Source organism: Bombina bombina, chromosome 7 (assembly GCF_027579735.1).
Source record: "Bombina bombina isolate aBomBom1 chromosome 7, aBomBom1.pri, whole genome shotgun sequence".
In the NCBI taxonomy this organism is placed as follows: Eukaryota; Metazoa; Chordata; class Amphibia; order Anura; family Bombinatoridae; genus Bombina; species Bombina bombina.
In genome coordinates this window covers 243,380,303-243,395,334 of record NC_069505.1, presented here as the reverse complement: position 1 = coordinate 243,395,334, position 15,032 = coordinate 243,380,303, and the positions used below count along the sequence as shown (strand labels likewise).

The 15,032-nt window shown below is 39.9% G+C and overlaps 1 protein-coding gene across 1 annotated transcript in view; it reads right to left on the bottom strand.

Moving 5' to 3' along the window:
• Positions 1-292: 292 nt before the first annotated feature.
• UBA3 (ubiquitin like modifier activating enzyme 3) overlaps positions 293-15,032 on the bottom strand; it is a gene marked incomplete in the record, with an annotated part of 304,856 nt that continues 290,116 nt past the window's right edge. Inside the window, 2 exon segments of the mRNA XM_053720683.1 lie at positions 293-777; positions 2,722-2,782. Of these exon segments, the coding sequence (XP_053576658.1) occupies positions 689-777; positions 2,722-2,782 (150 nt within the window).

The following is a 15,032-nucleotide window of genomic DNA, read 5'->3' as shown; positions in this document are numbered from 1 at the left end:
TGAAGAGACTGAAATGGACTACAGCTACACTCTGGAGTAAAAACAGCACATACTAGTACTGCAAATAAAATAATAAACTCTTAATTGTAGAATCTTTTTAGACACCTAACTTTACCACTTCCTTACACTAACGTAGGCAAAGAGAATGACTGGGGTTGGAGGGAAGGGAGGTGATATTTAACAGCTTTGCTGTGGTACTCTTTGCCGCCTCCTGCTGGGCAGGAGTGGTATTCCCAATAGTAATTAGATGATCCGTTGACTCATCGTGTCATTAGAAAGAAATAAAAACAGCTTTTCTTAAAGATACAGAGACATCTGTACTGAGAATTTTATTATTTCTAATTACAGTGTTTACAACTCAGTTTGACAAAAACAATGAACTTGTCATAAACAAAATAATAAAAAGACTCATTTTATTTAACTATTGAGTGATTTATATATAACTGTACATCTCACATGTTCCTAAAAGTATAGTTAAAATGCTCTAGATGTATTTAAAAAGACGCCATAAATAAGTGTATAATTATACTATGTGACATGAGCATTCTGAACCAGCAAATATTGTAGAGCTTGCAGCAGATAAGAGGTCAGTCCTATAACATTCTGTGCTTCGCTTCTACTGGGATTTACTTTTTACAAAAGAAAAAAATAACAAGTAAAAGTGTCCGGTCACGCCCCCTCTGTATAACTAGGTAGTGAGATGAAGTTTAAAGAGCACAGTTTGTGGGGTTGTCACATCAGCTACTGCCAGTTCTTGTCCATCAACGAGCCCAAGTTCTAGAAGAGAAAAATGTAATGAGTCTCACAGAGCCAGCAGACAATAATATATATATATATGTGATATGCTTTGTAACATTTTGTAGCTATTACCTATTAGAACTCGATTGGAGGGAGCACTGCAATAGCCCAAGCATATGGGTTTTTAAACCAAACCAAAAGTCTCAGGGATATTTCAGTCTCTGCATGAACAGTGACCTGTGTCTTGCACACTTAAAGGGACAGTCTAGTCCAAATTAAACTTTCATGATTCAGATAGGGCAGTCATTTTACACAACTTTCCAATTCACTTTTTGCATCAAATTTGCTTTATTCTCTTGGTATCCTTTTTTGAAAGCTAAACCTAGGTAAGCTCAATCAGATTTCTAAACCGTTGAAAACGTCTCTCTCAGTGCATTTTTACAATTTTTCACTCCCTGTTGAGTTATTTAAGAGCGCTGATTGGCTAAAATGTAAGTCTGTCAAAAGAACTGAGATAAGGGGCAGTCTGCAGTTTATTTTTATTATATTTGTGTCACATTATTTCCCTCAGTGCTAAACATTCTAATATTCAACCCCCTGATAGAACACAATATAAGGACCAGGTTAGTTCTAAACCTGACTCAATAAGACAGAATCGCTGTTTCACATTCCCTACAGCTGCTGTATTGGCACTTTGTGAATGAAGTTAACCTACCTGTAACCTATTGTTCTAGAATTATAAACATTCATTATGGTGCAACAGACATTTCATAATCAATGAAATAAAAGACGAGAGAGGTGCTGCACCAACATTTGGAATTTATGCTATGAGAAGGTTTAATCACCTTGTTTCGTTGGGTCTGGGAGGAACAAGGAAAGCAGTTTTGCGTACATAATAAAACTGTCCAAAGTTGGATTTAAACTGTATTGGATACAACTGAACTATATTCATTGAATTAAAAGGTGTCTTTTAAGGCCTTGAAAATGCCTTAAACTTCCTTATATCACCAAGCTTAGTTCAATGCATGACCTCTTGTTTTAGCAATTTAGGCACACATTAAGCAGCATCTAGAACCAGAAGTGTCATAATGGAACATGAAACCCCAAATTGTCTTTCATGATTCAGATAGAGAATACAATTTAAAAAAAGTTTCCAATTTATTTCTGTTATCAAGTTTACTTCGTTCTCTTGTTTTTTCTTTGTTGAAGAGATATCTAGATAAGTAGCGTGCACGTGTTTTGAACACTACATATTACACTTACTTAGGGGGCTTCTTTATATTTTAAGTTACTCAACACTAGTTGCTAAATAGATTTACTTTAATAACTAGATACTTGTAAACTACTATAGTCACCACATTCATGGCGCCAAGCCAGGGTGGTGAGGGGAAGAGGGTATAGTATAACTGCTGCACCTAATGCCGCAAACTGATATGGTTAAGTTACGATATTATCAAGCCAAACTGAGGAACCGCTCTTGTGTTCAGCTCACGGCCAGCTATACTAGGTATTATCTTTGCAATTTTGTAATCTGTAGATAACTACGGACTATACTTATGCACCAATACTTCCTATTGGGGCTGAGAGATCATATCGCTTTCATGTTTTCGAGCATAACGGCATTACGGCCTCCTTTAACTTTATATCAACATCAGTAGGCATTTTATTTTATTTATATGATTACAACATATAAGTAATATAGCGCAACGCATTAGCGGAAAATTAGTATCTGTATACACGTATTTATGTTTACATACGGTATTATATTACCGCTTACTTACTTAGTTTGATACTATCAAGTATTTATGTGTATTCATTCAATTCACAATGATTTTCCAACTAGTGTTGTAGTGTTTTTAATAAATGTGAGGGCAGCAAACTTTGTATCCTCTATTGCTTTATATAATAGATACAATAACTGTTGAATATCGCCATTTATACAATGCTAGGTGCAATATACAATATAATAGAAGATGTACTCACCTTTCAGAGTCTTGCTAAGATTGGACCTCGTCCTTTCTTCGATAGATGCGACCGTCTGTAACAAATAATGCCATTGGAATTCAGTTCCTGCGATAGTTACAATCATACTAATACAGATTTGGCACAACTCATTAATGCTGTGATATAATAAATCTCATTGAAAGGAAAAATAGTTTAATGATGAACATTTTCATTCCTTGAGGGTTATTTCTATGGACGTTTTACCGTATTTCTGCAAGCGTTTGTTTACACACAAGGATTAAACGTACCATGTCCGGGTCACAAGAATTGTAATGGGTCACTTTTTTGCACGCATCCTGAAGTCAGTATATATAGGTTTTTTCACACTTTTTGCTTTTTTTCTTTGGCACCCAGGTTTACTCTTCAACAAAGGTTGCCAAAAGAACAAAGCAAACTTGGCATTAAATTAAATAGGAACGTTGTTTAAAATTGCATGTTCTATATAAATCATGAAAGGTTTAAAGGGATAGTAAACCCCAAAATTTTCTTTTATGGTTCAGATAAAACATACAATTTTAAACAACTTTCCATTTCAATTCTATCATCAAATTGTCTTCATTCTCTTGTTATTCATTGCTGAAGGGACAGCATTGCACTACTGACAGGAAGCTGAAAAACATAATTTATGTAAGTACTTACTTGATAAATTAATTTCTTTCATATTGGCAAGAGTCCATGAGCTAGTGACGTATGGGATATACAATCCTACCAGGAGGGGCAAAGTTTCCCAAAACTCAAAATGCCTATAAATACACCCCTCACCACACCCACAATTCAGTTTAACGAATAGCCAAGTAGTGGGGTGATAAAGAAAAGAGTAAAAAGCATCGACAAAGGAATTTGGAAATAATTGCGCTTTATACAAAAAAATCATAACCACCATAAAAAGGGTGGGCCTCATTGTCAGGGTTTTTTCTCTGCTCCGTTTGCCATGTGCTGCTGGCAGCCATTTTACTCACCTCTTTTGCTGACTCTGGTGCATACTGTGTGATGCTGCTCATTCCTGCACTTCCTTTTATGACCAGACTGGTGTACATCATCAGTGTGAGACAGGATGCAGTCAGAATTGTAATGTCATCACTTATTATTTAAAGGGCCTCTGTTCAGTATGGTTTGCCCTTGCGTTGTCTCAAACCTGTTTGTGAGAGCTCCTGTGTATTACCTGGCTGTCTGACGTCCCTCCTGGTTCCTGATCCCTGGCTTGTTCCTGACTCTGCTGTTCTCCTTGTTCCTGATTCCGGCTCGTCTGACTATTCGCTTTGGTTCCTTACTCGGCTCGTCTGACTACCAGCTCTGGTTTTGATACCTGGCTTGTTATTTGTCTTGTGGACTTTTTATTATTTTTTGCTATTAATAAAGGTGTGATTATTTTTGCACTTCTCGTCTCAGTCTGATTCCTGGCACCCTGACACTCAAGGACTCTTGCCAATAGGAAAGAAATGAATTTATCAGGTAAGTTCTTACATAAATTATGTTTTCGTTCATGTAATTGGCAAGATGTGGAACTCCACGCAAGAGTCACTAGAGAGATAGGGATAAAATAAAAACAACCATTTTTCGCTGATAAAAAAGGAAATTTATGCTTACCTGATAAATTTATTTCTTCTACGATATGACGAGTCCACGGATTTAATCCTTACTTGTGGGATATTAACCTCCTGCTAACAGGAAGTGGCAAAGAGCACCACAGCAGAGCTGTATATATAGCTCCTCCCTTCCCTCCACCTCCAGTCATTCGACCGAAGTTAGGAAGAGAAAGGAAAAGCCAAAAGGTGCAGAGGTGACTGAAGTTTAACAAAAATATAATATATACCTGTCTTAAAAATGACAGGGTGGGCTGTGGACTCGTCATATCATAGAAGAAATAAATTGATCAGGTAAGCATAAATTTCCTTTTCTTCTAGAAGATATGACGAATCCACGGATTTCATCCTTACTTGTGGGATACAATACCAAAGCTACAGGACACGGAAGAAAGGGAGGGACAAGACAGGAACCTAAACGGAAGGCACCACTGCTTGAAGAACCTTTCTCCCAAAACCAGCCCCAGAAGAAGCAAAAGTATCAAATTTGTAAAATTTGGAAAAAGTGTGAAGAGACGACCAAGTTGCAGCCTTGCAAATCTGTTCAACAGAAGCATCATTTTTAAATGCCCATGAGGAAGCCACAGCCCTAGTAGAATGAGCCATAATTCTTTCAGGAGGCTGCTGTCCAGCAGTCTCATACGCTAGACGGATGATACTCTTCAGCCAAAAAGAAAAGGAGGTAGCCGTAGCCTTCTGACCCCTACGCTTTCCAGAAAAGACAATGAATAATGAAGATGATTGATCCTTAGTCGCCAGCAAGTAAAACTTCAGGGTATGGACCACGTCCAAGTTATGCAACATACACTCCTTCTTAGAAGAAGGGTTAGGACATAATGAAGGAACCACAATTTCCCGATTAATATTCTTATTAGAAACAACCTTGGGAAGAAAACCAGGTTTGGTACGTAAAACCACCTTATCAGAATGGAAAATAAGATAAGGCGAATCACATTGTAGTGCTGAAAGCTCCGAAACTCTACGAGTTAGAAGAAATAGCAACCAAAAATAAAACTTTCCAAGATAACAACTTAATATCTATGGAATGCATGGGTTCAAACGGAACCCCTTGAAGAACATTAAGAACTAAATTCAAACTCCAGGGTGGAGCAATTGGTCTAAACACAGGCTTAATTCTGGTTAGAGCCTGACAAAAAGACTGAACGTCTGGAACATCTGCCAAATGTTTGTGTAGCAAAATTGACAAAGCAGAGATTTTTTCCTTTTAAGGAACTCGCTGATAACCCTTTCTCCAATCCTTCTTGGAGAAAGGACAAAATCCTAGGAATCTTAACTCTACTCCATGAGTAACCCTTGGATTCACACCAACCAAGATATTTACACCATATCTTATGATAGATCTTTCTGGTGACAGGCTTACGTGCTTGAATCAAAGTATCAATGACCGAATCAGAGAACCCCCGCTTAGATAAGATAAAGCGTTCAATCTTCAAGCAGTCAGTTGCAGAGAAACTAGATTTGGTTGTTGGAAGGGTCCCTGAATGAGAAGGTCCTGCCTCAATGGAAGCTTCCACGGCGGTAGAGAGGACATGTCCAATAGATCGGCATACCACGTCCAGGCGCGATTAGAATTACTGAAGCCCTCTCCTGTTTGATCCGAGCAATCACCCGGGGCAGGAGAGCAAACGGTGGAAACACATAAGCTAGATTGAACGACCAAGGCACTGCCCAAGGCATCTATCAGATCGGCCTGAGGATCCCTTGACCTGGATCCCTATCTTGGAAGTTTGGCATTAGATCCAACTCCGGTCTGCCCCATCTCCGGATGGAGAAACGTCTGTCTGCTTAAAAAGTCTGCTTCCCAGTTGTCCACTCCTGGGATGTAGATTGCTGATGGATAACAAGAGTGGGCCTCCGCCCACCAAATAATCTTGGATACTTCTGTCATCGCTAAGGAACTCCTTGTTCCTCCCTGATGGTTGATGTAAGCCACAGTCGTGATGTTGTCTGACTGAAAGCGAATGAATTTGGCCGAAGCCAACTGAGGCCACGCCTGAAGCGCATTGAATATTGCCCTCAATTCCAGAATATTGATTGGAAGAATTGACTCCGACTGAGTCCACACACCCTGAGCCTTCAAGGAATTCCAGACCGCACCCCAACCTAGAAGGCTGGCGTCCGTCGTCACTATTACCCATGAGGGTCTGTGGAAGCATGTCCCTTAGGACAGATGATCCTGAGACAACCACCAAAGAAGAGAGTCTCTTGTCTCCTGATACAGATCTATCTGAGGAGACAAATTTGCATAATCTCCATTCCACTGTCTGAGTATGCTCAGCTGTAGTGGTCTGAGATGATGTCCATTGCCGCCACCATCAATCCAATTACCTCCATGCACTGGGCCACTGATGGCCGAGGATTGGACTGAAGGGCTCGGCATGTATTCAGAATCTCTAACTTTCTGACCTCTGTCAAGAAAATCTTCATGGATATGGAATCTATTAGAGTTCCCAGGAAGGGAACCTTTGTCTGTGGAATTAATGAACTCTTTTCCAGATTCACCTTCCACCCATGAGTCCTCAGAAAGGACAGAACCATGTCTGTATGAGACTTTGTCAGATGGTAGGACGACGCCTGGATCAGAATATCGTCCAAATAAGGCGCCACTGCAATATCCTGCGGCCTGAGAACCGCTAGAAGGGACCCTAGAACCTTCGTGAAGATCCTGGGTGCTATGGCCAACCCGAAGGGAAGAGCCATGAACTGAAAATGTTTGTCCAGGTAAGCAAACCTTAGGAACTGGTGATGATCCCTGTGGATAGAAATATGAAGGTATGCATCCTTCAAGTCCACGGTAGTCATATATTCACCCTCCTGGATCCATGGCAGAATTGTTTGAAGAGTCTCCATCTTGAAGGATGGGACTCTGAGAAACTTGTTTAGACTTTTTAGATGTAAAATAGGTCGAAACGTGCCCTCTTTTTTGGGGACCACGAAAAGGTTGGAGTAAAACCCCTGCCCTTGTTCCAGTATTGGAACGGGACGAATTACTCCCATAGTAGAGAGGTCTTTTACACAACGTAAGAACGCCTCTCTTTTTATCTGGTCTACAGACAATCGTGAAAGTAGAAACCTCCCCCTTGGGAGAGAACTTTTGAATTCCAGTTGATACCCTTGGGACACGATTTCCAGTGTCCAGGGGTCCTGAACATCTCTTACAAAAGCCTGAGTAAAGAAAGAAAGTCTGCCCCCTACTAGATCCGGTCCCGGATCGGGGGCCGCCCCTTCATGCTGTCTTGGTAGCAGCAGCGGGCTTCTTGGTTTGTTTACCCTTGTTCCAAGTCTGGTTGGGTCTCCAGACGGATTTGGCCTGAGCAAAATTCCCTTCCTGCTTGGCGGAGGAAGAGGAAGAAGAAGGGACTCCTTTAAAGTTCTGAAAGGAACGAAAATGATTTTGCTTACCCCTCAGTTTAGCCGTTCTATCCTGAGGTAGGAGATGACCCTTACCTCCCGTAATGTCAGAAATGATCTCATTCAAGTTAGGCCCGAATAGGGTTTTCCCCTTGAAAGGAATAGCCAAAAGCTTTGACTTAGATGACACATCAGCAGACCAAGATTTTAACCATAACGCTCTACACGCTAAAATAGCAAATCCTGCATTCTTAGCTGCCAGCTTGGCAATCTGAAAGGTGGCGTCTGTAATAAAAGAATTAGCCAGCTTAAGAGCCTTAATTCTATCTAAAATATCCTCTAAAGGAGTCTCCGTCTTAAGGGACTATTCTAAGGCCTCAAACCAGAAGGCCGCCGCAGTGGTAACTGGTACAATGCAGGCCGTTGGTTGTAAGAGGAAACCCTGATGAATAAACAATTTCTTTAGAAGACCCTCCAATTTCTTATACATAGGGTCGTTGAAAGCACAGCTGTCCTCAATAGGAATAGTTGTACGCTTAGCCAGGGTAGATATAGCTCCTTCCCCCTTAGGGACTGTTTGCCAAGAGTCCGGAACAGTGTCAGATATAGGATACATATTCTTGAAATTAGGAGAAGGTGAAAACGGGATACCCGGTCTGTCCCATTCCCTCAATAATCTCAGAGATTCTCTTAGGAACCGGAAAAAAGTCAGTGTAAGCAGGTACCTCTAAGTATTTGTCCATCTTACACAATTTCTCTGGTGGTACCACAATAGGGTCACAGTCATCCAGAGTCGCTAAAACCTCCCTAAGTAAAAGACGGAGGTGCTCAAGCTTAAATTTAAAGGACATGACGTCCGAGTCCGTCTGAGGTAACGCACTTCCCGAATCGGAAAGTTCCCCCTCAGACAGAAGTTTCCTGACCCCCAATTCAGATCCCTGTGAGGGTACATCGGAAATAGCTAACAACGCATCAGAGGGCTCAGCATTCACATTGACCTCTGTCCTACTGCGTTTACCCTGTAACACTGGCAACTTAGATAATACATCTGTAAGGGTAGTTGACACAACTGCAGCCATAACTAGACGCGGTTGAAGAACCAGGCGTCGCTTGGGTGGGGGTTAAAGGTTGACACGCTTGGGGAGAAGTTAGCGGTATACCCTGATTCTCCTCAGACTGAGAATCTTCTTTAGACACATTTTCTTTACATAAAATTTGTGCTTTACATTGTAAGGCCCTCTCAGTACACGAGGGACAAAAAGTCATAGGGGGTTCCACAGTGGCATCTAAACACATAGAGCAAGGAGTTTCCTCCTCAGTGTCAGACATGTTAAACAGACTAGCAATATTAATAATATTCGTACTTTGCTTAAAATATTGAGCTCTGAATTCAAATTGAATGCGAAAAAATTATTTTTCTGAAAACTGCAAAAACGTTTTTGGACCAGAAAAAAACTATTTTAAAGTGCCCAAAATACTCCCTTAGTATTGCATACACTTGCTTAGATATGCAAAAAGACAATATATATCAATTATAACAGGATTTTATTTATTATTTAAATATGGCCCCTGCACCACCCTGCCCCCGGAATGTACTTGTTGTAGCTGATAAGCGTGAAAGGACCTTTCGATAGTTTTGTAGACAACTTAGGCCCCACCAGAGCCCCAGCCTCTACTTGCTATGCGATCCGGATGAAAACTGCACGTCTCAGCGCGCAAAATTAGGCCCCACCCACCGTGGGCGGTACTCTAATCCTGACTAAGGCCCGCATGGGTTGCAAGTACAAACAACAAGATGAATGTAATAAAAAAATATATGCCATGTGCCCTCTTGTATATGCAGACAACATCGTAACACTACAGTCCTGCATCCAGTAATAAAGTTAACAGCCCTCAAGCAAACCGCAACTCGTCCAGCTTAAAATAAGCCTCAAAGGTCTTTACATACTTTTGGCAAATAAAATAAAGGGATTTCAGGTACACCATTTCTTTTCATATAGTGCATACTGCTTACCCTTCCCCATATAGGGGACAATGTCAGCCTGTTGTGATGCATCAAGTCTCCCCAGAAACAAAAGACTGCACATACCTCAATGCTGCTTGTAGCAAGACACCGTTCTCCACACTGAAGATTTTCTCACACTACCTTCAGCTGTGTTGTGGGAACCATCATGGATCTTAGATAATGTTCGCTAAGATCATCAACATCAGGGCAGAAAATAAGATGTCTCCACTCCTCTTGGGAGGCAATAGACTGACAATTTCCCCCTGAGAAAAATAGTACTCACTGGCACCATTTTAAAAATAAAAAAACTTCTTGATTGAAGAATCTAAACTAACACCTCACTTTACCTCTTCCTATTACCAACACAGGCAAAGAGAATGACTGGGGGTGGAGGGAAGGGAGGAGCTATATATACAGGTCTGTTGTGGTACTCTTTGCCACTTCCCACAAGTAAGGATGAAATCCGTGGACTCGTCATATCTTGTAGAAGAAATTAATCCACAACCCAAAATATAAGTTTATTCTCATAAATGAAAGGAAAAACTTAAAACATAAGCAGAAGAATCAAACTGAAACAGCTGTCTGAAGAACATTTCTACCAAAAACTGCTTCCGAAGGAGCAAATACATCAAAACGGAAGAATTTAGTAAATGTATGCAAAGACCACCAAGTTGCTGCTTTGCAAATCTGATCAACTGAAGCTTCATTCTTAAAAGCCCATGAAGTGGAGACTGATCTAGTAGAATGAGCTGTAATTCTCTGAGGCAGGGCTTGACCCGACTCCAACTAAGCCTGATGAATCAAAAGCTTTAACCAAGATGCCAAGGAAATGGTAGAAGCCTTCTGACCTTTCCTAGAAGCAGAAAAGATAACAAATAGACTAGAAGTCTTCTTGAAATCTTTAGTAGCTTCAACATAATATTTCAAAGCTCTTACCACATCCAAAGAATGTAAGGATCTCTCCAAAGAATTCTTAGGATTAGGACACAAGGAAGGGACAACAATTTCTCTATTAATGTTGTTAGAATTCACAACCTTAGGTAAGAATTTAAATGAAGTCCACAATACCACCTTATCCTGATGAAAAACAAGAAAAGGAGATTCACAAGAAAAGGAGATTCACAAGAAAGAACAGATAATTCAGAAACTCTTCTAGCAGAAGAGATGGCCAAAAGGAACAACACTTTCCAAGAAAGTAGTTTAATGTCCAAAGAATGCATAGGCTCAAAGGAGGAGCCTGTAAAGCCTTCAAAACCAAATTAAGACTCCAAGGAAGAGAGATTGATTTAATGACAGGCTTGATACGAACCAAAGCCTGTACAAAACAGTGAATATCAGGAAGCTTAGCAATCTTTCTGTGAAATAAAACAGAAAGAGCAAAGATTTGTCCCTTCAAGGAACTTGCAGACAAACCCTTATCCAAACCATCCTGAAGAAACTGTAAAATTTTAGGAATTCTGAAATAATGCCAAGAGAATTTATGAGAAGAACACCATGAAATATGTCTTCCAAACTCGATAATGTCAGAGAAACCTCTATGACTAAGCATTAAGCATTCAATTTCCATACCTTCAAATTTAATGATTTGAGATCCTGATGGAAAAACGGACCTTGAGACAGAAGGTCCAGCCTTAATGGAAGTGGCCAAGCTTGGCAACTGGACATCCGAACAAGATCCGCATACCAAAACCTGTGAGGCCATGCTGGAGCCACCAGCAACACAAACAATTGCTCCATGATGATTTTGGAGATCACTCTTGGAAGAACTAGAGGCGGAAAAATATAAGCAGGTTGATAACACCAAGGAAGTGTCCACTGCTTCCGTCTGAGGATCCCTGGACAGATACCTGGGAAGTTTCTCGTTTAGATGAGATCCATCAGATCTATTTCTGGAAGACCCCACATCTGAACAACTTGAGAAAACACATCTGGATGGAGGGACCACTCCCCCGGATGTAAAGTCTGATGGCTGAGATAGTCCGCCTCCCAATTGTCTATACCTGGTATATGAACAGCAGAAATTAGACAGGAGCTGGATTCCACCCAAGCAAGTATCCAAGATACTTCTTTCATAGCTTGGAGACTGTGAGTCCCACCCTGATGATTGACATATGCCACAGTTGTGATATTGTCTGTCTGAAAACAAATAAACGGTTCTCTCTTCAACAGAGGCCAAATCTGAAGAGCCCTGAAAATCGCACGGAGTTCCAAAATATTGATAGGTAATCTCGCCTCTTGAGATTTCCAAACCCCTTGTGCTGTCAGAGATCCCCAAACAGCTACCCAACCTGAAAGACTTGCATCTGTTGTAATCACAGTCCAGGTTGAACGAACAAAAGAGGCCCCTAGAACTATACGATGATGATCTAACCACACCAAGTCAGAGATAGTCGAACATTGGGATTTAAGGATATTGATTGTGATATCCTTGTATAATCCCTGTACCATTGGTTCAGCATACAAAGCTGGAGAGGTCTCATATGAAAACGAGAAAAGGGGATCGCGTCCGATGCTGCAGTCATGAGACCTAAAACTTCCATGCACATAGCTACTGAAGGGAATGACTGAGACTGAAGGTTCCGACAGGCTGAAACCAATGTTAAATGTCTCTTGTCTGTTAGAGACAGATTCATGGACACTAAATCTATCTGGAAACCTAAAAAGGTGACCTTTGTCTGAGGAATCAAAGAACTTTTTGGTAAATTGATCATCCAACCATGTTTTCGAAGAAACAACACTAGTTGATTTGTGTGAGATTCTGCAGAATGTAAAGACTGAGCTAGTACCAAGATCGTCCAAATAAGGAAAAAACGCAATACCCCGCTCTCTGAATACAGAGAGTAGGGCACAGAGAACCACTGAAAAAATTCTTGAAGCTGTCGCCAGGCCAAAAGGAAGAGCGACAAATTGGTAATGCGTATCTATAAAAGAGAATCTCAGAAACTGATAATGATCTGGATGAATCGGAATATGAAGATATGCATCCTGTAAGTCTTTTGTGGACATATAATGAAAAGGCAGAATAGTCCGTATAGTCACCATCTTGAAAGTAGGTACTTTTACATAACGATTCTGAATGAATTGTCTTTCTTTGGGACAATGAATAGATTCGAATAAAACCCCAGACCCTGTTCCTGAAATGGAACCGGCATGATTACCCCTGAAAACTCCAGTTCTGAAACACACTTCAGGAAAGCCTGAGCCTTCACCAGATTTGCTGGTATGCGTGAGAGAAACAATCTTCTCACAGGTCTTACTCTGAATCCTATTCGATACCCCTTAGAGACAATACTCAGAATCCATTGATTTCGGACAGAATTTGTCCAAACATCCTTGGAAAACCTTAATCTGCCCCCTACCAGCTGAGCTGGAATGAATGGTTTCTTAAAAGGCTTGGATTTATTCCAAACTGAAGAAGGTTTCCAATTGGAAACAGATTCCTTGGGGGAAGGATTAGGTTTCTGTTCCTTAATTTGTCGAAAGGAACGAAAGCGGTTAGAAGCTTTAGATTTACCCTTAGGTCTTTTATCCTGAGGCAAAAAAACTCCCTTCCTCCCAGTGACAGTTGAAATAATCGAATCCAACTGAGAACCAAATAATTTATTACCTTGGAAAGAAAGAGATAGCAATCTAGACTTAGAAGTCATGTCAGCATTCCAAGATTTAAGCAACAAAGCTCTTCTAGCTAAAATAGCTAAAGACATAGATTTAACATCAATTTTTATGATATCAAAAATGGCATAACAAATAAAATGATTAGCATGTTGAAGCAAGCGAACAATGCTAGACAAATCAGAATCCAATTCTTGTTGCGCTAAATGTTCCAACCAAAAAGTTGATGCAGCTGTAACATCAGCCAAAAAATTGCAGGCCTGAGAAGATGACCAGAATATAAATAGGCTTTTCTTAGATAAGATTCAAGTTTCCTATCTAAAGGATCTTTAAAAGAAGTACTATCTACCATAGGCATAGTAGTATGTTTAGCAAGAGTAGAGATAGCCCCATCAACTTTGGGGATCTTTTCCCAAAACTCCAATGTAACTGCTGGCAAAGGATACAATTTTTTAAACCTTGAAGAAGGAATAAAAATATGTACCAGGACTATTCCATTCCTTAGAAATCATATCAGAAATAGCATCAGGAACTGGAAAAACTTCTGGAGTAACCACATGAGGTTTACAAACAGAATTTAAACGTTTACTAGTTTTAATATCAAGAGGACTAGTTTCCTCAATTTCCAATGTAATCAACACTTCTTTTAACAAAGAATGAATGTACTCTTTTTTAAATAAATAAGTAGATTTGTCAGTGTCAATATCTGAGGAAGGATCTTCTGAATCAGATAGATCCTTATCAGAGGAGGATAATTCAGTATGTTGTCGGTCATTTGAAATTTCATCAATTTTATGAAAAGTTTTAAAAGACCTTTAAGTTTATTAGAAGGCGGGATGGCAGACAGAGCCTTCTGAATAGAATCAGCAATAAAATCTTTTAAATTCACAGGTATATCTTGTGCATTAGATGTTGAAGGAACAACAACAGGCAAAGCACTATTACTGATAGATACATTCTCTGCATGTAAAAGCTTATCATAACAACTATTACAAACCACAGCTGGATAAATAATCTCTACAAGTTTACAACAAATGCACTTAGCTTTGGTAGAACTGTTATCAGACAGCAGGGTTTCATCAGTGATTTCTAAATCAGGATCAGATTGAGACATCTTGCAAATGTAAGAGAAAAAACAACCAACATGTAAAGCAAAATTATCAATTTCCTTATATGGCAGTTTCAGGAATGGGAAAAAAAATGCAAATAGCATAGCCCTCTGATAGAGAAAAAAGGCAAGAGGCATATAGGAATGGGATTTAAATAATGAAATATTTGGCGCCAAGTATGACGCACAACACAACAACAACATCCGGAAATGACACACTTGCGTCACTGAAGGCGCAACCTTGTGAAAGGACTCGGCGTTGACTAAGACGCCATAAATTATAAATTTGCGTCATCGAACATAACTGCGCCAAAGAAACTCGCACCAAAAATGACGCAATATATTTTAGCATTTTGCGTCTTTGCGAGCCTAATTCTGCCCGCAAATTTAAAATGACAGTCAATTGAAAAAAGACTATACCCCAGGTAAGAAATACATTTTATCCTAAAAATGCATTTCCCAGATATGAAACTGACAGTCTGCAAAAGGAAATAAACTGAAACCTGAATCATGGCAAATATAAGTACAATACATATATTTAGAACTTTATATAAATACTTAAAGTGCCAAACCATAGCTGAGAGTGTCTTAACCCCTTAATGACCAGACC